Source organism: Prunus dulcis, chromosome 8 (assembly GCF_902201215.1).
Source record: "Prunus dulcis chromosome 8, ALMONDv2, whole genome shotgun sequence".
Taxonomy (NCBI): domain Eukaryota; kingdom Viridiplantae; phylum Streptophyta; class Magnoliopsida; order Rosales; family Rosaceae; genus Prunus; species Prunus dulcis.
This window is the reverse complement of record NC_047657.1, coordinates 18,918,000-18,941,559: the sequence shown is the minus strand read 5'-3', so window position 1 is coordinate 18,941,559 and position 23,560 is coordinate 18,918,000. Positions and strand designations below refer to the sequence as shown.

At 38.5% G+C, this 23,560-nt stretch overlaps 6 protein-coding genes across 7 annotated transcripts; 2 read left to right on the top strand and 4 right to left on the bottom strand.

Annotated features, from left to right (window-relative positions):
- Positions 1–1,471: 1,471 nt before the first annotated feature.
- On the top strand, positions 1,472–7,145 carry LOC117637679 ((-)-kolavenyl diphosphate synthase TPS28, chloroplastic). Its single transcript, XM_034372644.1, has 15 exons — positions 1,472–1,568; positions 2,341–2,418; positions 2,538–2,626; positions 2,753–3,056; positions 3,201–3,384; positions 3,627–3,841; positions 3,987–4,107; positions 4,224–4,336; positions 4,431–4,657; positions 4,953–5,068; positions 5,236–5,334; positions 5,440–5,655; positions 6,181–6,304; positions 6,441–6,644; positions 6,742–7,145. Exons 1-15 carry the CDS (start codon positions 1,472–1,474, stop codon positions 6,958–6,960), a joined length of 2,406 nt encoding a protein of 801 aa, XP_034228535.1. The 3' UTR covers positions 6,961–7,145.
- A 2,245-nt stretch (positions 7,146–9,390) lies between these two features.
- On the bottom strand, positions 9,391–12,305 carry LOC117636456 (N-terminal acetyltransferase B complex catalytic subunit NAA20). Of its 2 annotated transcripts, XM_034370960.1 has the most exons (6): positions 12,154–12,305; positions 11,941–12,031; positions 10,770–10,902; positions 10,226–10,295; positions 9,772–9,832; positions 9,391–9,692 (listed from the first exon to the last, which is right to left on the bottom strand). In XM_034370960.1, exons 1-6 carry the CDS (start codon positions 12,229–12,231, stop codon positions 9,601–9,603), a joined length of 525 nt encoding a protein of 174 aa, XP_034226851.1. In that variant the 5' UTR covers positions 12,232–12,305; the 3' UTR covers positions 9,391–9,600. The 2 variants fall into 2 exon arrangements, with proteins under 2 accessions (XP_034226851.1, XP_034226852.1); XM_034370961.1 differs by lacking the exon at positions 12,154–12,305 and having other exon boundaries at positions 10,770–10,960.
- A 153-nt stretch (positions 12,306–12,458) lies between these two features.
- LOC117636454 (pre-mRNA-splicing factor 18) lies at positions 12,459–14,208 on the top strand. The gene is made up of 2 exons (XM_034370958.1): positions 12,459–13,377; positions 13,722–14,208. Exons 1-2 carry the CDS (start codon positions 12,532–12,534, stop codon positions 14,127–14,129), a joined length of 1,254 nt encoding a protein of 417 aa, XP_034226849.1. The 5' UTR covers positions 12,459–12,531; the 3' UTR covers positions 14,130–14,208.
- Positions 14,209–14,329: 121 nt separating this feature from the next.
- LOC117636458 lies at positions 14,330–15,512 on the bottom strand. The gene is made up of 3 exons (XM_034370962.1): positions 15,174–15,512; positions 14,627–14,768; positions 14,330–14,520 (listed from the first exon to the last, which is right to left on the bottom strand). Exons 1-3 carry the CDS (start codon positions 15,455–15,457, stop codon positions 14,437–14,439), a joined length of 510 nt encoding a protein of 169 aa, XP_034226853.1. The 5' UTR covers positions 15,458–15,512; the 3' UTR covers positions 14,330–14,436.
- Positions 15,513–15,618: 106 nt separating this feature from the next.
- LOC117636455 (COMPASS-like H3K4 histone methylase component WDR5B) lies at positions 15,619–17,296 on the bottom strand. The gene is made up of 2 exons (XM_034370959.1): positions 16,574–17,296; positions 15,619–16,062 (listed from the first exon to the last, which is right to left on the bottom strand). The coding sequence occupies exons 1-2, from the start codon at positions 17,234–17,236 to the stop codon at positions 15,772–15,774; spliced, it is 954 nt and encodes a 317-aa protein (XP_034226850.1). The 5' UTR covers positions 17,237–17,296; the 3' UTR covers positions 15,619–15,771.
- A 291-nt stretch (positions 17,297–17,587) lies between these two features.
- On the bottom strand, positions 17,588–21,714 carry LOC117638726 (F-box protein SKIP17-like). Its single transcript, XM_034373824.1, has 13 exons — positions 21,276–21,714; positions 20,642–20,817; positions 20,245–20,439; positions 20,053–20,163; positions 19,894–19,979; positions 19,695–19,816; positions 19,166–19,230; positions 19,013–19,085; positions 18,846–18,908; positions 18,683–18,747; positions 18,431–18,505; positions 18,054–18,330; positions 17,588–17,952 (listed from the first exon to the last, which is right to left on the bottom strand). The coding sequence occupies exons 1-12, from the start codon at positions 21,600–21,602 to the stop codon at positions 18,108–18,110; spliced, it is 1,581 nt and encodes a 526-aa protein (XP_034229715.1). The 5' UTR covers positions 21,603–21,714; the 3' UTR covers positions 17,588–17,952; positions 18,054–18,107.
- Positions 21,715–23,560: the final 1,846 nt, after the last annotated feature.

The window sequence follows — 23,560 nt, the reverse complement described above, 5'->3', positions numbered from 1 at the left end:
ACTAAAGTTTGATCCCCTTCTCGTACTTTTTCTAAATAAAACAAACATGTAGCACTTACCCACTACAACATAAACAGATAAACAAATGTTGAATGGAGAAGAAACTTGAGGTACCAAGAATAGATACAACTTACAAGGTTGCTATATATATAGAAGGATTTATTTCCTCTTGGAGCATAACTAGTCTGAAGTTGGTGATGATTTTACTCGGCCCCAGAGGGCCCAGGGGCCTTACTCTTTGCTTCCACATGGTGTGGAAAACATGACAAGTACAAGTTGAAAAGAACATCCTGCTTACAGCTCGATTTTGGTCCAGCATATTTCAAATCCCACATCACATAAAAAAATTTCTCATCCGAAATTCTCTGTATTGTCCTGTGAACCCAAAGCCACCCCAAAAGAAACTTTCGAAACATTATGATGTCCCAAGTAGTCAAACACACTTAGCGTGACTTACACAGAAATACAGTCTTTTATAAATACACATAAATAAAAAATATAACGCTTTTTATTTGCACTCATGTGACGGTACATGAGTGTGCAAGCAAGAGGGTCTTTTATATATACATATATGTAATTATTATTTTTATTAATGCAGTAAGGGGATTGAAAGTCGGGACCTCTTCCAACATCAAAAGTTATTTTTATTAATGCGGTAAGAGGAGTGTCAATTTCAATTATTTATCATGTGATCAAATTCGTTGAGAAATTCGATCTTTGAGAGTGTCAATTTCAATTATTTATCATGTGATCAAATTCGATCTTTGAGAATGTCAATTTCAATTATTTATCATGTGAACTCAATCAATTTTTTTACTTTTTTTTACTTTTTTTAAATTGAACACGTATTTAGGGATTTAAAACTTGTTTTTACCATAGGCCGGACTCGCTCAACATGGAAAATAATTTTACCAAATATTAAATCCAGGGAGAATTCATGTATCTAGAATGGTTATGAAAATATTTTCTTACCATATAGTATGAAAAGTGGTAAGAAAAGGAAAATTCAGACTAGATACCAATGTACTTATAATTAGGTGAATCTAAAATGACCAGGTACAATAAATCTTTTGGAGAAATTTTATCCAAATACAATTGATTTTTTTTGGTCTGAAATTTTTCCAAATACAACCAAGTTCATGTATTGTAGATTAAATGTGATTGAATCTTTTGGAAAATAAACGTATTTAGGCAAACCTACGCAAATTTACCAAGAAATGTTGAGCAAAATTTTCTAAATTTGAAATGCGAAGAGGCTCTAAATAAAGAGGAAAAGGACAGGACAGTCCTCAATTTCATAGTATGATGCCATGCGCCTAGCGGGAATCTCTTGGGAACTTCCTTCTGTCCGCTTGCTTCCCTCTTCTCTCTACTTGTAAATCCTCTCCGTTTTCCTTCCCCCAGCAGCAGCGGCAGCAGCAGCAGCAGCAGCACCACCACCACCACCACCGCCAAACAAAAACATTTTATCATGTCTTCTCAATCCACCCACCTTTTGCTCTCCTCACCTCCCACCCTCCCACCCACCTCCTCTTCTTTTACCATTAATCAACCTAATTTTTTACCGGGTGAGTCCCCAGTTACTGTTACGTTTCTTTGCTTTATCATCTTTTCAAGCCTTTTTTTAAAATTTATTTATTTATTTTTACCATTAATATATATATCACTACTTTGTTTTCGTTTTAATTCGCAAGTGGGTTATAATATTTTGAAGATTGTGGATCTTTGGTTGATCCGAGATATTGTTATTTTTTCCTTTTAAAGAGATAGAAAGAGAAAACGAAAACTCTTTCTTGTTCAAGTTTTTTTTTTCTTTCTCTCTGTCATGGATCGTCGTTGCCGTTGACAAAAAACTACTCACAGCAAGCACCACCACAAGAAGAAAAGCTGCATGCAGATGAAGATCTTCTTCTCAATTCTGATGATTAATTCCCATGATCTATAATTAAGGGATCATCAGCTCAGCTCTGGTTGATTAGCTTTTCATTTTTTTGGTTGGAGAGCTCTCAGAGCTCAGAGCTAGCTAGCCATGGCATGCCTGCCTTTTGTCTCTTGTTTTGTTTACCTGCAAAGAGGGCGTTAAATGTGTTTCTCTCTTGGATTCTCCTTTAGTTTTGGCAACCTCGTGGATTTCAACATGCAGGCAACTGCCACCTAGGAGCATACCACCATTATATATCTGCACAGTCTTGTCTTTTCCATTTCCAATTTATACATTATATATATATATATATATTTATATTTATATATCCATTTTCTTCATGGTAAAATCCATACTAATTTAATTTTTACCACTAGAAATAAACTCCGAGAAATGACCACCACTACCCTTTTGTGTAGGTGTCTGGTCGTTCCGAGCTAAAAACAAAAGGGTATTTCTCTCAAAATGCAGTGCGGTTTCCAAACCCCGCACTCAAGGTAATCATGCTATATTCTTTCACTTTCTCGTCCTTTTCTTTCTTTAACTTTTTACTGCCAATATATATATATGTACATTTTTATATACACACACATATAGCAATCATCCTTTTGTGCAGAATATGCAGACGTGTTACAAAATGGTCTGCCAGTGATAAAGTGGCACCAGATTGTGGAGGATGACATAGAAGCCGAAGCTGATCCTAAGGTACCCTGTCTTTTTATGCGTTTTCATTTTCTTTTTAACTTCACCTTTTCATTTATTTATATTTATTTTTGTTTATGTATGACTTGTACCCGCAGTCCAATTATTTATTATGTGTTTTTTGAATAGGGTTTTGTGTCAAATAAGATCAAGGAACATGTGGTGGCCATCAGATCAATGCTGGGGTCTATGGAGGACGGAGAGATCACAGTGTCAGCATACGACACCGCTTGGGTGGCTCTGGTGGAAGATGTGGAGGGAAGTGGCTTGCCTCAGTTCCCTTCCAGCCTCGAATGGATTGCCAACAATCAGCTCCCAGATGGCTCTTGGGGAGATAGTGAAATTTTCACGGCTCACGATCGCATCATCAACACCATAGCTTGTGTTGTTGCTTTAAAAACATGGAACGTTCATCCCGACAAATGTGAAAAAGGTAGACTACTTAGTTAAACCGACGACTAAATTCCGATGTGTTAAAATGCTCGTCTAATCCTCTAAACCAAAATCTCGTTCCCTTTTACATTTTCTTCCTTAAATGTAACCCCATTAAATATTGGTTCTGCTTTTAATGATACAGGAATGGCATATTTCAAGGAAAACATAAACAAGCTTGGGAACGAGAATGCCCAACACATGCCTATCGGGTTTGAAGTTGCTTTTCCTTCGATTCTTGAAATAGCTCGAAGTTTAAACCTGGAAGTACCTGACGACTGCGCAGTGCTGCATGAGATTTATGCCATGAGAAATCTAAAGCTCACAAAGTAAAGCCTCACGAGCCATCATTATTTTTGCAGATTCTCACAAACTTTTATTTTTGTTTGTTGGTTTTTAGATAAAAGAATAAACAAAAAGTAACCTTATCCATGCCATGTAGATAGATATATTATATAATAATTCGGTCTCCTGGGTGTGCATCTTTTTACATGCATGTAATTATTAATGTGTGTGGGAGTGGGAAGATATATACATATAATTGAATGATTTGAGTTTATTTTCTGGATAGGATACCGAGGGACATAATGCACAAAGTGCCCACGACATTACTTCACAGCTTGGAAGGAATGGCAGGTTTGGACTGGAAAAAGCTTCTAAAACTGCAGTCCCAAGATGGCTCTTTCTTGTTCTCTCCGGCCTCCACTGCCTATGCTCTCATGCGGACCAAAGACTCCAAATGCATGACTTATTTGGCAAAAGCTGTTCACAAGTTCAATGGGGGAGGTAATTAACTTATTCAACTGAATGCCATTTGTCCAACATTTTTAATAATAGTCTTTTCCAAATTTTCAATTTTCAATTTTCAAATTTTTTTTTTTCCCAAATGTAAATAACATGTATTGACTTACCTTTTATCTTGCTTTTTCAGTCCCTAATGTGTACCCAGTGGACTTGTTCGAACATGTATGGGTTGTGGATCGGCTGCAGCGCTTAGGAATATCTAGATATTTCGAGCCACAAATTAAGGAATGTATTAATTACGTCAACATGTATGTTAAGATTTTGAGCTTCTATATTTAATATCGGTACATTTATACGGACGATAATTGACAGGGCAAAAACTGTAATTATTTTTAACATTTATTTTTTTCCCATTATGTTATAGATACTGGACTGAGAAAGGAATTTGTTGGGCAAGAAATTCCGAGGTACAGGACATTGATGACACTGCCATGGCATTCAGACTGCTCAGGTTGCATGGCCACCATGTGTCTGCTGGTAAGTTCAAATTTATATTATTTTTAATTTCCATTGGTTTAGTTTAATAAACTTAATTAGTGTAATTAATTTTTGGGTTAATTAACGAGAACAGATGTGTTTGAGCACTTCAAGAAGGGCAACGAGTTCATCTGCTTTGCTGGACAAAGCACACAAGCTGTGACTGGAATGTACAACTTGTTCAGGGCTAGTCAAGTTTTGTTCCCTGGAGAAAACATCCTCGAGGAGGCTAAGGATTTTTCAACAAAATTTCTGAGAGAAAAACAAGCTTCCGATGAGCTGCTAGACAAATGGATCATCACCAAGGACTTGCCTGGCGAGGTATGAAAACATCTCTTATTTGAATTTTGAATCTTTTTTGATTTATTTTAACAGAATTATATATCCTGTACTTATGGCATGATATATATACATATCAGAGAAAAATCAATGGGATCGATGCCATTCGATGAGGGGCACGAATTAAAGAATATTAAAAAGCATTTTACAACTGTAGATTTGTTTCTTAATTAGCTTTATATCCACAAACATATATAAATGAGAATGAGAATATTATTTTTTGTTTGGATATATATAAAAAAGAATAAGTTTCTAAAAAGAAAGGGCCAATAAACAGGTGGGGTACGCACTGGAAGTTCCATGGTATGCGAGCTTACCTCGACTGGAGACCAGATTCTTCATCGAACAGTATGGTGGCCGAGATGACGTCTGGATTGGCAAGACTCTATACAGGTATATTATAGTTTTCACATTTTCTTTTTGAAGAAGATATACTCTAAATTACTCTAGTATACGAGGAGAGGGATTGAATTCGAGTGCAAGGAGTCACGGGTTTTTAAATTCTGACATTCTGTCCTATATTAATGTTGAACTTTGATTCTAACGATTGTTTGCTTTAGGATGCCCTACGTAAACAATAATGTCTACCTCGAGCTGGCAAAACTCGACTACAACAATTGCCAAGCACGGCATCTGATCGAATGGGACAACATTCAAAAGTAAACAAAACAAAACCCTCAATTTATTATTCACTTTTGTAATTATATAAAATTTTAAAAATCTTTTTTTGGAACTATACTTATGTATTATACGTACGTACGCAGGTGGTACGCAGAATGTAGACTTGAAGACTACGGATTGAGCAGAAGAAGCCTCCTCATGGCTTATTTTGTTGCTGCAGCAAGTATTTTTGAACCAGAAAGAGCAAACGAGAGAGTTGCATGGGCTAAAACGACATGCTTGATTGAAACAGTCGGGTGTCATTTCAAGGAAGGAACTTATGAGCAGAGGGGGGCCTTTGTACATGAATTCAGAACTAGGTACGTACGTTAGATCTGCAACAAAGAATAACTATTGTTGTTTGTTTGTTTGATCTTTTCTCTCTCTCGGTGTCTGTCTTATTCACCGGCCTCTGTCAGAGACATTTGTGCTAATAGTGCAACTAGGTTCATCGGTAGGGTACCCTACAATACTTTATTCTAGGTAAACAAAGACAAATTAATTTCGAAATGTCAGTTCATGTGTCATGAGCGCACCAAATAATCAGCCACCACAGTGGAAGTTCCAATATTTCAGAGATCTAATAATAGTAGGATGCCATGTTACCAATTAAGGCACAGTGTGGTTGTTCTCTAAGGAAAAACTATCGTGTGGTACCGAAATACCGTGTCATGTGTTATGATATAAATAGACATACTTATAGTTGTGGGTATAATATTCATTAATATGCAGTTGGCGTGTTATATATATATATAACATGACTGGATTAGTTAGATACATCGCGTGGCGGTGTTACAGTTTTACTGACATTCGAAAGAGGCATTTACATGTGCTTTGTGTTGTAGGAAGATGAATACAAACAAGAAAAGGCAAGGACTTATTGAGACCTTGATGGCAACTCTACACCACTTCTCATTGGACGCAATGGTGGCTCATGGTCATGACATTAGCCATCCTCTACGCCAAGCTGTGAGTTTCTTTCTACCACACAACTCCCATTTTTATTTTCTGTTTTTTATGTTTCCATTGGCTGCCCAGTTAATAGTACTGATCCCAATACTTATAACTTGGTGTTTTCTGTTTTTCTTCTTAATTAAATACAAAGTGGGAAAAGTGGCTTACGAAGTGGCAAGAGAAAGGGGACATGCACCAAGATGAAGCTGAGCTACTGGTGGAAACGATAAATCAGACCGCTGGCTTTTCAATCCCAGAAGGGTTGTTGTTGTCCAATCCAGAGCATGGGCAACTTTTTAGCATCACTAACAGTGTTTGCAATAAACTACACTCCTACCAAAACCAAAAGCACAAGGTTAGATAAATTCAAACGACATGTCACATATTCCACTAATTTAACTGTACTTATTGGGGCAGTGTTTGATAGATCCTTTTCTTTTTTATTTTCTCAGGTAAATGAAAATGGGAGTTGTTCCATGAAAATCCAAGAAATAGAATCAGAAATGCAACAACTTGTGAAAATGATGCTCGAAAACCCTTCGGACGACATACACTCTTCGATCAAGCAAACCTTTTTCGTGGTCGCGAGGAGCTTTTACTATTCTGCCTACTATGATCCTGGAACGATTAACCACCACCTTACCAAAGTGTTCTTCGAGCGAGTAATCTGATCTTTGCGTATAGGATTAGCCACAGTACCTCATTTTAGTGATGGCAGATGTACTCAGCTCAACCCAAAAGAAAGAAAAAAAATTAGACCTTGCAAATGGTCATTGTCTTTGTTTAGTGTTAAATATAAATACTCTCCAAAACAGGAGAGTATTTTTGGGAAACAGAGACTTGCTTTCTGGGTTTAATTGTGGAGCAAAATCCTGCATTATGCAGAGCCTGATCAGTAATAATTACAAATTATACAGCAGATATAAGTAAACAAGGACAAAGGCACAAAACACAAAAGGTGATGATTGACATGTCAAATGAGTGAACCATGGCTGTTTGCTTATCATGCCTCTGTAGCAAACGAAATGAAAATAATATTTCTACAGCATTCGAAAAATGAAAGGAAGTTTATTTCTGCACTTCCTACACCTGCATTTTGGTCTAGCAGAAGTTTTATTTCAACCAAATAAAACTTCTGGCGAAAAATAATCATAATCAGTGAGTATATACTGTTCTCTGTTCAAGCATGAGCATAATTCCAATCTAAACATGGAAAAGAAGTGGAGAAATCAGAAGAGATGTTCTATCAGAAGAAAAACAAACCCTAAAGCAAGGGTTACTATTACTGTGAAAAGGTCCAATCTCAATGAGGACCAGACATAGGGTTGTTTGCACAAATATAGGTAGTGGGTACAATTACATAGAGTTGCTTTGTAAGGAAATGTGATGTCTTTCAAATATGTTGGTGTGATGGTTTCTCCTTTGTGTTAGCAGATTTAACAATGGCAGACAATTTTTTGGATACAAAGCCATGAAAAAGTTCCTGGATTGGTCTTCCATCCGAAGTGGAAATTCACCCAATCCCACATCTTCAGATCTGTTATCAGAAGAAAAAAGAAAGTGACCCCATTGGTTTTCTTTCTTTTTTCTTTTCTGTTCTGTTTTGCCTGCCTAATACAAGAGCAAAACCCTAACCCTAAGCTTAACTAGGAGGCAATCAGAAGCGAGAGGTGATTTAATCTTGGTTACAACAGAAACCTGTCACTCATGCACCTCTAAATGGCAGGCATATTTTATTCCCAAATCAAAAACAGAGGTCCCATGAAATGCAAATGCAGGGGGGGTCTACCAAAGCATTTACATGGTTGGCATAATGATGTCCCTCCTGCATGGTTAGTTGAATCATGAAAATGGTGTAAAAAAAAAAGCAGTTTTTGTTGTTGGGTTTTGGGTGTTGATGCAAAAAAGCATTTGACGGTACTTTGGATTGGGATGTGGTGGAAGTGTGATCTGATCTGATGCCCCATGACAGAGAGAGTGGCATATCAAAGCCAAAAGGAATATGACTCTGTGTTTTTGGACAGTAACCCATTTTGGCAAAAGTGCTTCCACCCCGAAATCTCCATCACTGCTTTCTCTCACTTTGATGTTTGGTTCAATTTTAGCATCACGAGAGGGCACGTGAGGCAATCCGTCATTGCTTCTTTGTTGTGTCAGCGGCGAACAAAGAAGCAATCCAGCTTTCCCCACCCACCTCCCTCATATTGGCGGGGGCCGCCAGCACCCTAAACAAAAATTTCAACTTATACAAAAGTTTTTTGTTTTGTTGTTTTGAGCACTCGAGCTAAAATTGAAAATGCAAGATCTCGGATGCAAAGGAGAACGCTCTTGAGCATTGAGTACTCATAATTCAATTTGTGTCTCATCTAAGACATTTACAAGATATGGTTTACAAAGCATTTACAAGATATGGTTTACAAAGCACATGTATGTAATAGGACTCATCTAGGTTTATATCATGAAGAAATTGATTTACTTTTTTGTTTTTCAAAGAATGTGAGTGAAATAAAGATGGTTCTTAGGCGTTTTGCTAGGAATATTGACCCATTTAATTTAGGAGGGGGGTCGCAAATTTATATTTGACCGGGCAAGACAACAAGAGCTTCTCATTTGGGCCAACTTCGATTTTGAGCTTTCTAATCTATACGACTTTGTGCCCAATAGTACAACTCTCGCTGCAACCCACCCCCTAATCTCTCAATGGACTTCAAGGAGTCATTCTATAATGCGAGCCTTAACTAAGGCCCTTAACTAAGGTCCTACCTCTTAATTTAATTCAACGGTTAAGAGATATGTTCTCATCTAAAAGAGTCCCTCGCTATAAAATTCTTAGGACTTTCGAGTGTAATTTTTGATGAATTTGGAGAACTTTTTATTCTTTCCCTTTTTGAAGTTAAATTTGGAGATTGCTTGCGCAACCAGCAACTAAAAATGCCACACGTTTTTAAATAGCTTGAAATGAGAGATTTTGAAAACCTCATCACTGTTATTTTCACATGCTTCAATTACAAGCTTACGCAGAGGGATTTTGTTGGCTTTTTCTGAAAGGTGATTTCAAAACCTTTTGAACTGACATAAAGCAACACATCTCGCAGGAGACATAACAAGGATAACAGACTGATGATACAAACTTCCTTAATAAACCCACTGTGTTTTAGTGTCATATTCATGAGCAGCGCACTTACACTTCACAGTTTCACATGAGAATTTAAAAGCAGTTTATAGGACCTATCTTCCTTAACTTCAAAAACCCATAAGCACAAGGTAATACATCATCATCACACTCGGTAGAAATTCCATAGAAATCAGATTTAGTCATACTCCAATTCATCAGGAGTAACCGGCCGTTTGAGGGGTATGATTGACTTCTTATCAACGTCCCGAGATAATGCTTTCCTCATATCTGAAGCAAGAACAAACACAATAGAAAAGTGAGAAGGAAAAAAGTTTTACATAATGTTAGTTTGGATGGGGAAACTCACCTAACCCATCTTCCTCCCCTGAATAATACCGTAGGACTCGTCTATAGATCACGTAACCAAGCTGTGGGGAAAAAAATGGAAAAGAAAATGAAATAGATAGTGAGCATGACTCGTCCCATTCGAAATTGCAGAAATATCCAAGTTGGGATCTATGTCTGGCTCGCACAAACCAGGAATCACATAGAAGCAACAAATTATATAATTAAGCTCTTCCCAACAGGATGCATTTGACTCATAAAATTGAAACAATTTTCAGTTTAAAACTGAAATTCTATTTGGAGTTCTCAAAAAGAGCCCAATGATCCTTTTCATTCAGTACAAGAAAGCAAGCCTTTTTCATGTAAAAGTAAGAAATGGATAGTATGCTACAAATAAATGGAACCTAATTTCTGGTCATTTCGATATTGGCTGACAATACATTGCAAAGAATATCTACAGTTACAAGAAACATTACCTTTTCATACATCTTTATGGCTGGTGTGTTTGATGCTCTCACAAAAAGATCAACAAAGTAACCCTTATCACTGCCAAACGAAAGTTTTCATTAACAAAGGTGAGGCATAGATGACAAACACAGATAAATTATATGACCCAGTAAGACTTCATATTGCTCTCAACCTAAAAACTGATTTACATGACAAATGCAGCCCACAAAAAGACTCCACAGATTGGAGGGAAATGAATCATCATTATGGTAAGAAAGAATTGTATGACAAGAAGAAAATTTCAGTTGCATTGGGCCTAGGTGCAGGTGGAAAATGTGTAGAGAGTGGTCCGACAGGTCTTAGGATCATTTCACCAATCAACATATGTCTAAGTGTGTCAAGATTCAAGAAATTCAGACCCAAAAAAAAAGTGTCAAGAAAAACAATTATCAGATTTTCCATTATTGTAACATAATGATCTGCAAAAAGATGGCCAAGTTTCTATTTCCAGCAAACAAAACTATTGAAATGTGCATTGACAGTTAAATCTTAATCAATATATGCCCCTCTTACATCTTATCGCTAAAGTCTTCCAGCAAGTTCATGAGTTTCTTGGCCAATTGCTGCCTTCGATATTCTGGCGCAACAGTTACTGCAGTTACATGACCATGCCATGACTCACCTTGCCCTTCAACCTTTCCCATAACTGCCATCATATCAGAATCAGATACCCATTTATGGCATCTATCATGACTAAAAGAAAGCTGGGAAGAAAAATAAAAACAGATGAGCATATTAGCATCAGAAGGAAAGCCAAGACGTAGTGAACCTCTCATACGCCTCACTAACACCTCATCCTTTAACCAATTTCAGGAACAAACTGGTCATGCAAACAAATCCTAGACATCCACGAAAACCTCTGCATGTATTTTATTCTTAGCACCCCCTACACTAAAAAATATGTGCCCATTTTTTAATCTGAAATCTCTCCTCCCACAATCTCCTTGCAACATATTGTGTCCAATTCTACGAATTCCATTGTTCCAAGCAAACAACTTTATACCAATGGTGACACAATAAACTTAGTAATTTTACGAAAAAGAAACCAAATGGCAACTGCAAACCAAATAAAATGCTAAGGGTCCGTTTGATAACCATTTCAATTTTGGTTTTTAGTTTTCATTTTTTGTGCTAGAGTATAGAGGACAATGAGAGTGAGAATGGAAGTGAGGATGAGATTGAGAAAGAGGATGAGAGGGAGGAGTAACAAAAGTGAAAACAAAAACTTGAAAGTGAAAACAATTTCAAATAGACTTCAGTTTTTAGTTTTTGTTCACTTTTGTTACTCCTCCCTCCCATCCTCTCCTCTCATATTCTCTCTCAATCCCATCTCCACTCTCATTCTCACTTCCATTCTCCCTCTTTTTCCTTAATCTAGCACAAAAAAAGAAAACTAAAAACTAAAAACTAAAATTGAAATGGTTATCAAACGGGCCCTAAGTTAAGTATAATGTTCTTTTTCACCCCAAGCTAGCATAGAAGGAAAAGCTTATTCCCAACATCTTCTTCACCCTCCATTTTATATTCACAATTGAAAAGTTTCAACCCGAAAGAAATGAGCTTTCAAGATACATTTTGTAGTTAGCAAAAAAAAAACAAAAACAAAAAAACAATGCCAATTTTCCTGGAGCAAAAGTAATATAATATAACAACTAATAGAATACAAGAGACTGAGGATGCTTACTGTAACCCATGATTCGGTGTCCCGGGGCTTCGGCAACATGAAAATAGTCGGGCCATCTTGCTAAATAGGTCATATAAAATGACATATTGAACTGCAAATAACAGATTATTAGAATAATCTACAAAAATAATCAGCAAATTTGAGGAAGAAAAGGAAAGCAAATTGGACAAGGAAAAGAAAAGCAAATTAGAGAGGGAGAAGGCAACAACTTACAGTTTCAGTGAGGTGGTCAAGATTGACAGAGGTAAAACGAAGAAGATCATTGCAGCAAAATCTGCGAATCGTAGTCATCTCTCTTCCTCTCTCTCTCTCTCTCTCTCTCTCTCTCGCGCGAAACCTTAAAGCCTCGAAAAAATTCGACCCGTCCTTTTCATTGTCAAAATTCGGGTCGGTTTCACCGCCTTAAGATCCCGTACCCGAATAATTCGCTTCCTGGTGGACCCGGACCCGAAAACCCGACCCGAATATTTCGGATTGAGCTCCATTAACCCACACCACAAAGTTTTTTTTTAATCATTTCTCGATCTAATTAATTCAAGAGTATCGATTTATCTTCTTCTTCCCCAAAATTGAGAGCGATTGAAACCCTAGATGGACCTGCTAAAGCAAGAGATCCTTAAGAAACGGCAGAGACTTGCCGAAGAGACCGGCGGCAAGCGAGTCTTCAAGCGCTCCGAGATCGAACAGAAGCAAATCCAGAAGCTTCGGGAACAAGAGAAGCGCGAATTAGAAGCCAAAGCCCAGCGCCAAGCCACCGCCTCCAACACCACCACCACAGACGGCTCTTCCGCCGCTAATTCAAACCCTAATGCCTCCGCAACCACTGCCTCCGCCACAACCTCCTCCAACGCCACCACGTCCAAATCCCTAACGGACGAGCAAAACATCGACAAGCTCAACCTCCCCAAACAGGAGGTCGTTCGCCGACTTCGGCTCCTCAAGCAGCCGATCACTCTCTTCGGCGAAGACGATGACGCCCGGCTCGACCGGTTCAAGTACGTGTTGAAGGCCGGCTTGTTCGAAGTCGATAGCGACATGACGGAGGGGCAGACAAACGACTTTCTCCGCGATATCGCGGAGCTGAGGAAACGGCAGAAGTCAGGGATTGTGAGCGAGAGGAAGAGGCAGAAGACGGAGGTTGACGGCGGCGTGGAGGACGGCGACGGTGGCGTCCGCGAAGAGGATTTGAGTGCCGATGGATGCTCGAGCGGGGTCGATGCGGATAAGGATTTGAAGCGAATGAAGACGAATTTCGAGGAGTTGTGTGATGAAGATAAGATCTTGGTGTTCTTCAAGAAGTTGTTGAATGAATGGAACCAGGAGCTGCGGGAGATGCCAGATGCTGAGAGGAGGACTGCTAAGGGGAAGTCCATGGTTGCCACTTTTAAGCAATGCGCGCGGTATCTGCATCCTTTGTTCAAGTTTTGTAGGAAGAAGGTAGGTAAATTTTTGCTGTTTGGTGTGAATTTCGCACATGAATGATCTTAGAATTTAAAACCCTGGTGCAAATTTTCTTTGGGTTATGTTGTTTTAGTTCAAGCACATTGAGCAATTCTAATTCATGAGTGGAATGGAATGTCTGCGTTAAAATCATCATCGGCATGATAAGAAGCAGGGAAAAGAAATTGAAAACAATGCATTTTGATGTAAATTTCTCACATGAATTGTCTTAGAACTTAAAATCCCGTTCTTTACTGTTGTGTAGATCTCTTTGGATTGTGTTGTTTCAGTTCATTTAATTGCTGGTTATGGATCATTGAATTGTTGTATTCTATTTGCAGATCCTTCAAGATGATATTCGCCGAGCGTTGATGGTGGTGGTGCGGTGCTGCATGAAGCGAGACTACCTAGCTGCAATGGACCAGTACATTAAACTAGCTATTGGGAATGCACCATGGCCAATTGGTGTCACTATGGTTGGTATTCATGAACGTTCAGCTCGCGAGAAGATCTACACCAACAGTGTGGCTCACATTATGAATGACGAGACAACTCGCAAATACTTGCAGTCAGTCAAGAGATTGATGACCTTTTGCCAACGACGCTACCCAGCCATGCCTTCAAAAGCTGTTGAGTTCAACAGCTTGGCTAATGGTAGCGACTTGCAGTCCCTACTAGCGTCGGAGAGGGCCTCTAGCGGAGGAAATCAGGCCTCGGAGGAAAAGCTTCTGATAATGCCTGCTCCATAGGAGAGCTAGTCATGTATACGATGATATTTTGTTGAATGATCTCATGTTTGAATTTAGAAAGCTTGCTTGTGTCATTTTATTTGTGTTATCCTTCTCTGTTTTCTTGGAAGAAAGAAGCTAACGTGAGGAGCCCAAGCAATAATTGACGGTATTTGGGATGATATGAGATACAAAAAAAGAGAAATTTAGCACAACAGATATTCAATCAAAATCATTAAATTGATCTTCACTGATGGGATTTAACAACCTTCTGGCCGGTAAAACTAAGGCAGATTACAAACTTGCTAATTTGATGTTCAATCAAGGATTACTGGCTCTTCCCTAAACCAAAGGTGTCTTCAACACCATTGGTCACCCTGCTCCTCCGCTCAGCGATCATATCTGCATATGCCTGGAAAACGAAAGAAAACCCCAGAAAGTTCAATAAAAAAAGAAAAGCAAAGCAACAAAAGAAGAAAAAAACAATAAAACAGAGAATAGGAAGATGATGCCTACACCTTTGGGTAAGAATACAGAAAGATGAACCACCATGTGCTAATTAGTAAGGCTGCCAAGACTGTAATTACTACTGAGTTCAGAATAAGCCAGCTACCACCAATCACCAGCACTCCAGTCAGTGTAATTGTCCATGGCTGACACCTACAATCACCACCAATCACCAGAACCCATATGATAAATGAATGAAACATATATGCAGAAGAATCAAAATGGTTGCAAGCAATTGGATTCAAAATTTCTCATCAGATGGAACCAGAAAACAAGAAACTCCTTTTTCTTATATACACACTGAAACTCAATTCCAACACAGTCCACCAAACTATGAAGGAAAACTCCAATTTAAATTTACAGTTCTAACAAACGAAGAGGCCTTCAGAAACAAAAAGGATGGTATGTTGGAAAAAAGGAAAACTACATCAAACTTTTACACAAGAATACTACAAACGCCAAAAAACCCACGAAGGAGGACGAACAGAAAAGGGGTAAAGAGTATTCATTCTGAAATAACAGTGAAAAATAATGGAGGCCCAAGAAGGGAAGGCTCACCAGGATGGCTTTGTGTCCCAAACGGAATCATATTCAAGAGAAAGGTAGTTCATGTAGCCATCCATATCATCAACAACTCCGTTTTCATCCAAGAACTCAGACTCTTTTGGGTCAATCGAATTGCTGCCAAAGACCACATTTTTGCTGCGAAGTCTTCTTGGCGTCGGATAAGTTAAAGAGACGAGTGGCCAGGAAACGGGGTTGCAGAGATGGGTTTGTGAAGAGGCCAGACGGGGGCGCAGTGGAGAGCAGAGGGAGAGAGGGAGGAGAGATAAAGTTCCCATTTTGTCATATTGTCATGACAAGCAAAATATCTGTATGCTATATAATAATCCTTTGCTTAGTTTGGTTAGAGCTTTTGTTCACTAACTTGGGCTGCGCACTTGTGTATGGCACAACTTCGATTATGATAAATTCATTCCTTTTATTAGTCAATTTGAGCAGATTAAAATGAATCATCTTTGATTACCGACAAAGGTTAACAAGTGCAAAAAGAAGGTTGGAAGTTGTGAAAACTAATGTTTACAGCTCTATCCCAAATTAGATACTAATGTTTACAATATGGGAAAATGGTTGTTTATCTGAAAACTTCATGTTATTAAGCATCTTGAAACCAAATCCTGACAGTTCTATCATTTCCAAGAGCTGCAGAGGCAATCTTATTTTCTGATGGATGACAGGAAACGGAGATGGCAGTATCAGAATGGCCTTCAAGTTTCTGCACCATAGTTTTCTGCTGAAGATCCCATAAGTAGACACAGTGATCCTCCGAGCCACTAACAATGTATTTACCATTTGTCACAGAAAATGTGGATGTTACGCAATACACGTTGTTCACATGACCTGTATAGATCTTCAAAAACTTCCCAGTTGAGTAGTTCCACAGCTTCTGCACCCAGAAAAAAAATAAATTTGAAACTCACATATCAATTAACCACATCATCTACAAAATTACGGAAACACTTAATCCATCCCCTATCTCTGATACTTAACAGGATGCACACGTTATACACAAGCTCTGAGTCTGTACTTAAGTCTAGAAAAACCATTCATCAAAAAGCAAATTACTCAACCCACCCACCCCATTAATCACAAATTGCATTGCTAATCAGCTGAAACTCAAAGACAAATTGCAACCCAATTGAATAAGCATGCTTATGATCACAAACTGCATTGCTAATCAGCTGAAACTCAAAGACAAATTGCAACCCAATTGAATAAGCATGCTTATGAGCATCAATTGCATTGCTAATCAAGTGAAACTCAAAGACAAATTGCAACCCAATTGAAAAAGCGTGCTCACGATCAATAAAAATCATAACTTTCATGTAACCAGGAATCACAACTTTCAGTTTGAGAATTAGAAAAACGAAGGAAAATAACGAAGGGTCTTTTCTTACGAGGGTGTCATTGAGAGTGGCGACAAGTATGAACTTGCCATTAGGCGAAAACTTCGCGAAGGAGACTGCAGCGGTCTTATCCTCAAGGAGCGTCTTCAAGCAAGTCCCTGATGCTGTGTCCCAAATCTTGCAAGACCCGTCGTGACTGCCGGAGACGATGAGCGACCCATCTCGATTGAAGTGCACGGAGGTCACAGGCAGCGAGTGAGCCCTGATGATGTGGAGGCACTTCCCCGTCTTGACCTCCCAAATACGAATCGTTTCGTCGAATGAGCCGGAGACGATGAGGTTGGACTGTGGATTGAAATTGACGCAGAAAACGAAGTTGGAGTGGCCTTTGAGGGTCTTGACGCACTCGCCGGCGGAGGAGCGTGCGTCCCAGATGCGGAGGGTGCGGTCGTCGGAGGCGGAGCAGATGTAATGGGAGTCGGAGGACCAAGCAAGGTCGGAGATGCCTTCGGAGTGGCCGACGAGGCGGCGGAGAAGAGTTAGGGCGGAGGAGGACCAGAGGATGACGGTCTTGTCGAGCGACGCCGAGGCCAGCAGGTCGCCGTCGTTTGAGAACTTGACGCACGACACGGCGTTTTCATGGCCGCGAAGGGTCTTGAGGTGGCGGTAGGGTCTATATGGCGGCGATGCTTGACCACTGCCACTGCTGGCCATCGTCCACAACTTATTATTAGTTTGCGTAATTTCTCGCTCAACAAAGTATGTGCTGCGTTGCGCGACTGACGATTTATTTATTTTATTTGCATTATATAACGGTACAAGGCTTCTGATGGCGGTTAAGTTGAGATTTTCTATAAAATGCCATTTATGTTTTCTATACGCACAGCATTCTCATTGTCAATTCTCATATTGAATTGTGTCTGGTGATTCAAATCATCTACAACTAAAAGGAGTTTGAAAGAAAAAAAAAAAGACATGTCATTAGTTTTTGATGATGATAAAGTGATTTTTTTTTTTCTTTTTTGCATAGGGTTAATAATAAAAATAATTATGGGGATGACTGGATAAAGATAATTAAATTTTCATGTCATCCAATAGATTTTGCACGCATATAAGCTCTGCTGCTACAAGATCTTTTTAAATTTTAAATACAAAACGAAGTAAAGAGAGCTGAAAGCTGCTCCACCCATAATCCCATATGATAAACAGGGTGATAAACAGCTATGGGGAAACTTGAGGACGAAAAAGATAAAAGAAATGTGATAGCAGGGCTTCAAGGGCCATTCTACTCATACTGGCAAGTACCGGGAGCCCACCACCGAACTTCACATATGAAACTGTGATGATACTGTGATCGCAGCGGCACACCAACTCCGTCCACAAGTCTTATTTACCGTTCGAATTTGTGCTGGCATCTCATATAGGCAACACTACAAATTTGTTAAGAGTATGAAGGATATATCAGTGGTTCCAAATTATAATGCACCACACATCATGTAAAGTCTTAAGAAAAATAGGAGTGAGGGAGTACATGATCCATTTGATGGCCACAGATTTCAATCCTAGCCATATTTGGTATTTTCTCCTACACAGCCACATAGTCTACCTCGTCTGAGCTTTCATCATAGATAACATAACCAGCATCTCGAGCATCCTCGTTGCCACTACCATGATCACTATTGTAACTGCTCTCAGAAAAACTCACAAACATTGAACCATCGGATGAAGGACTGCTCATCTGCGATGCTGATGGCAGACTGATATCACTATATGGCTCGCTGTCAAACATTTGATCAATGTCGGCGTAACTGCAAAACCATTCAGGATCCCAGACAATAATGATAAGCATATTTTCAACAGTTGAATAAGTAAAACCACTGAAGTACAACAGTTGAAGAATAAGCAAACCTTCCTTCTGGCGGAAACTCCGCCAACAGACAGAGATTAGGCCTTTCTTCCAACACCCGCCTTATGGGAATTGTACTGCACAATATTGACAAAAGAATTTCACTGGTGAAGTCTCTAAGTGATACATCGGAAACCAAAGATAAAATCCCACCTTCAGTAAGGGTGTTGGTTTAAGAGATGTGGGAGCTCTATTCCACTGTGTAACCCAACTACCCAACTGATAGAAAAATGAAAAATAACTATATTCCTTACCTTGTGCTGTAGCATCTATGATACCAGTCATTCTCAGATGCCAAGCCTTCTCTATTAGATATATCCTGTTTGAGGAAATAGGAAAAGTGAGCATCATTCGGAGACCTAGAACTTCATATGCAAGCTTACACAATAAGAACACGATGAATTTCCATCAACCTACAAGATGTTTAAGGAACTTGAAATCCCCAGCAAGAACTGCCGTCATCAACCGAGCAGCCTCCACCTTCAAATCACAATTTAGGTTTCAGAGAGAGAGAGAGAGAGAGAGAGAGAGAGAGAGAGAGAGAGAGAGAGCACAAAAGTAGAGGGACAGCTTGAAGTCATCACCATTTTGAGATGCATGCAATCCCGCAAAATTAAGACTTCCAGCAGATTCCCACCTGTGTTGCTTCCGAGGTTCCTTGAAAAACATAAATAAATAAAATAAGTCTATGATACAGAGATTTTTAAAGAAGTCTCGTCCATTAAAAGATAACTGACCTTAAAAATGCTCCAGTGATTGAGTAGGATGTTGAAAAATCAACATACTTTAATTTCCTCAATCCCTGAACAAGTATCCAGATATCAAACTTCGCAGTCATGACTGAAAGCAAGATGATTCACCAAATTGGGACCAATTTTTGTATTCACATCACTAACCAAAGACATTATCCAGGGGATACCAATTACAGGAACAAAAATGTAAAATACATCAAACAATAGATAAGGAATCCCAAAAAAACCATTGTCAAAGGTATTAATATGTCTCCCAGACCTTTACTATTATGCTCAGGTATAAAGGAATGAAGACAATACGAAAATTGAAATATTAGAAAATAATAAATAAGACTCTTTTGACCAAACCTGATAACAAAACATAAAAATCCAACTTGATAACTGATAAGACAAGTCATAACTGTAAAGTAAAATTTCGACTCTCCCTCTCTCTCCATAATGTTCTGATTGTACTATAACAAAAATATATATATCGGACTTGGGTGTGTTGTTTCTCAAAATGCCCAAGACATACCTTCAGAAGTATACGAACTTTATAATCATGCAACTTAAACCCTCTGAGGGCCAGTGACGTAAGATGAGGGCAATCAGTCATAAGATCAACACAAGTTGGTGATTTCAAACTGTCATCTCTACCTGATATTCGTCAAATACATGTGTAAGAATAAATTCTGAGAACATTAGGCAGGTTTCCTCATGAAGAATTGCAATACCTGTTTTTGAAGATTCAAAGAACAGACGCTCTATCAAGTGACAGTTTGCGCTCACAGATTGCAATGTTTGCCTCAATTCAACGTGACTGTAGATTGCACGAAATGATAAATCGTATAATCCAACATACAAGATTGCACAAAAACAAAAATTGAACTTACAGGCCAACAATTTCCAGATCAAGGAGAAACGGACAGGCCACTAATGCCCCACAAAGTGACGTATTATCCATCCTTTCAATATTGTAAAGGTGCAACCTTCTCAAAAGAGTCCTTACAAGAAGCAAAAGAAAGTGTAAGAAAACAAGTAAATTTCACAAACAAAAATTTTCAAGTCTTACAATTCAAGCATACCCTGGAGCACCACTATTCCCGCCTAAAGGGCTTAAACAGGATCTGGTAAGAACGGATGACTCCTTCCCTTGCCTGGATCTCTTATCATTCCATGAAAAGTTGGAAACATCTACAGAATTCCTGATGGTATAAACTAATGGCTGACAAGATCCAAGCGGCGTAGTTGGTCCTGGAACTACACCAAGCTTAAGAGACCTGAATAACCAATTAAGAGAGACACAAAGAAAGGCAAATGTTATGAAAATGAGAATATCATATGCCAATGCAATATCAAAATGAGAAAGCATAAATTACAAGATTACAACTGCCAACTACAGAAATGCACCAGAGTTTTCACTTGACACAGATATTCGAGATTGTTAAGATTAAAGGACTAGTTGGGTGTAAAAACTCTTACTGAAGAGCTTTCCCAGCTCGGTGAATCATTGTGGAAACAACTGCATTGTTAACTTTTGGGACAACTGTTGTCAAGTCAATATTGGCATAGCAAGAAGGATCCATTGCACATTTATTGAACATTGAACAAGTAGCTGCAGCATAGCATAGGCTTTGTGTATCAAGCATGGAAAAGACCTGCATATCAGCACATATACTCAGATAATGCACACACTTCCTATCTAAATGTTTAAGGATAAAGTAGTTCTGGCATGCACAAAAATGACGCACTAAATATTGATATTCTCGCAGAACAATGACAATATACCAGCCTTAAGCATTATGCCAATGCAGATGATAAATTTCAACATTGAAAATGACCATATTCTGTAAGAACACAAATCATAAACATTAAGCAACATGCAGATTAGTGATCAGAAAATTAAACACAAAGCAATAATACCAAGCAACTAAAATGCAACTCCGAAATCTTCATATACACAAGCCCCAAATCGAAAACAAACACGAAAGGAAAACAATAACTCTTCCAAATCGAGTCGCGAAATCAAAAAAAATTGCACAATCAGACCCCACTCAATTGGTATTCTGTTTCGTATGAGTCTGATCTTGTTCGTCACAACAAAACCGAGACGTACCTTGATGGTGAGGTCGGGAGGGAGGGCCCAGGTGAGAGAGTTGTGCTTGGAGGCTCGTTTTCTCGCAGAGCGCTTAGCAGCCTCGAGGAGCACAGAGCCCAATTGGAGAGCGCGATCGATGAGCTTGGTCTGATCGGCATCGCAGGACCTGGACTCGAGAAGCCTCTCAAAAGAGAGGTCGATGGCGAAAGGAGGCGAGTCAGAGAACTCGAGAAATGTGTCCAGAAGCTGATCCCTGTCCAATTGGTTAAGGTTTGGGATTCTAGGGTTTTGGGAGGGGCAGGGTCGCTTGGCCATTGATGACGGGCTGTGTAGCAGGGTATCCATAGCGGGTGGTTTATCAAAGCCGAGTGCTTTTGGAGGTTGAGAGATACGGAGTTGGCGTTCGCTGCCACGTGTGCGTGGTGTGTGTGTTGGGACGATTACTGCCGTGGTGACGATATCATCACCCCTGCAAATGACATGGGGTGTGTAACTGCATCCTATGCCAAATTGCTGATGGATTCTTTTTTTCTTTTTCTTTTTCTTTTTTATAATTAGTTTTTATTTGGTACAATTATTAAGTTTTAATTATACAAATGAACTTTTAATTGATCTGAAAACTTTAAATTTTAAAATTATATGTCAACTTAGATTTTCTATTATTAGTTTAAATAATATTAATTTTATGTAATAATGTAGCAAGAGATGGGATTTCATACTACCTAGTCTTATAAAAAAATTTAATTATTAGAAATGACTACTATGTTTTGGCTTTGTTATTACTATAAATTATGCTCACCATCTTTATAGTTGAAGAAGAACTTACATGTAACGAGGATTCCACCGTGGCAGTATCCAAAGCACCTCATTCATTGTCAAGTTGGAAAGTTAAAACACACGACAATGGGTGATTGGCTTGAGATAGCCCCAAGATGGCATCCTCGATATATGTAAGTTTTTCTCCTACAGTTGACTCATCCTTCACTTGATTTTTTATTTTTCATTCTTTTATATAATATCTCTTTTTTCTTCTTTTTTTTTGGGCTTTTTTTAGCAACTTATTTTGACGACTTAAAAGCTCAAAAAATAGTATTAAGCCAGCCGAAGTTTGCCTATTAGGGGTGGGTGCGGTCTGGTTCGGTCCAATTTTCATCTCAAATCGAAATTGAAACTATTGAATCGATCTGATTTAGTCCGATTTTATAAAAAAAAAAAATATATATATATATATATAAAACCAATCAGTTTGGTTTGAACCAATTTTAGTTTGATTTTCGGTTTTTCCAGTTTTGGACAGGATTATTATTATTTTTTCAAATTATTTGTTTTAAATACAAATTTACAAATGATCCAATTTCATGTAAAAAGAGATGTTGGGCCTAGAAAAGAGAAATGTTTTGAAGTTGAGCATGAGGAAATATTAGTTACGAGATTAAAAATGTAGCATTGGATTTAAATAATTTTGTAAAAAAATAAAAATATACACAACCAGTTCGGTCATATTTGATAAGGTGTGAATTTGGAATTTAAACCAGTTTAAATTGGTTCGGTACAATTTGATGCTGGTTTGTTGACTTTTTTAATCAACCGATTTTTTTCATTCTATCTGACTCGATGTTTCGGTTTTCCAGTCTCAATGCCCACCCCTCGCCCATAAACATTGGCATTTTGCATTAAACCAGAAATAGCGAGACAAGTGCAACACTCACTTTCTTGCATTTGGGCATCTAGAGGCCATTTCTCATTCTTGAAGAAAACATCAAACTAGGGGTGGGCATATGAACCGAAAAATCGGAAAACCGAACCGGACCGGACGAAAAAAAATCGGAAAAAACCGCGTTGACTAAAAAGTCAACAAAACCAGACCGGTTCTGGTTTTACACAAGACAGCACCGGACCGGACCGGACCGGTCCAGTATTAAATATATATATTTTAATATATTATATATAATATACAATATAAAAAAATATTATTTTATTAGGCCAGTTCTATTTTGGTTTGTAATTTAACTATCAATTTTTACATTGGGTCGTATAATTCTTAAGATTGTATGTTTGGATTGGATAACCAATTTTGTATGTTTGGATTGGATAACCATGTTTTGTATGTTTGGATTGGATGGCCACATTTTGTATTTGGAAGTTAAAATGCACATACTTGGGATGTAGAAATTATTTAAGTTTATGCCAAATTTGTATAGGAATCTGAAACAGGGGCTTATATCTACTAAAGCCCAACACAAACAGACCTTTTAAAAAAAAAAAAAAAAAAAAAGGGCCAAAACCGGAAAACCGGACCGGAC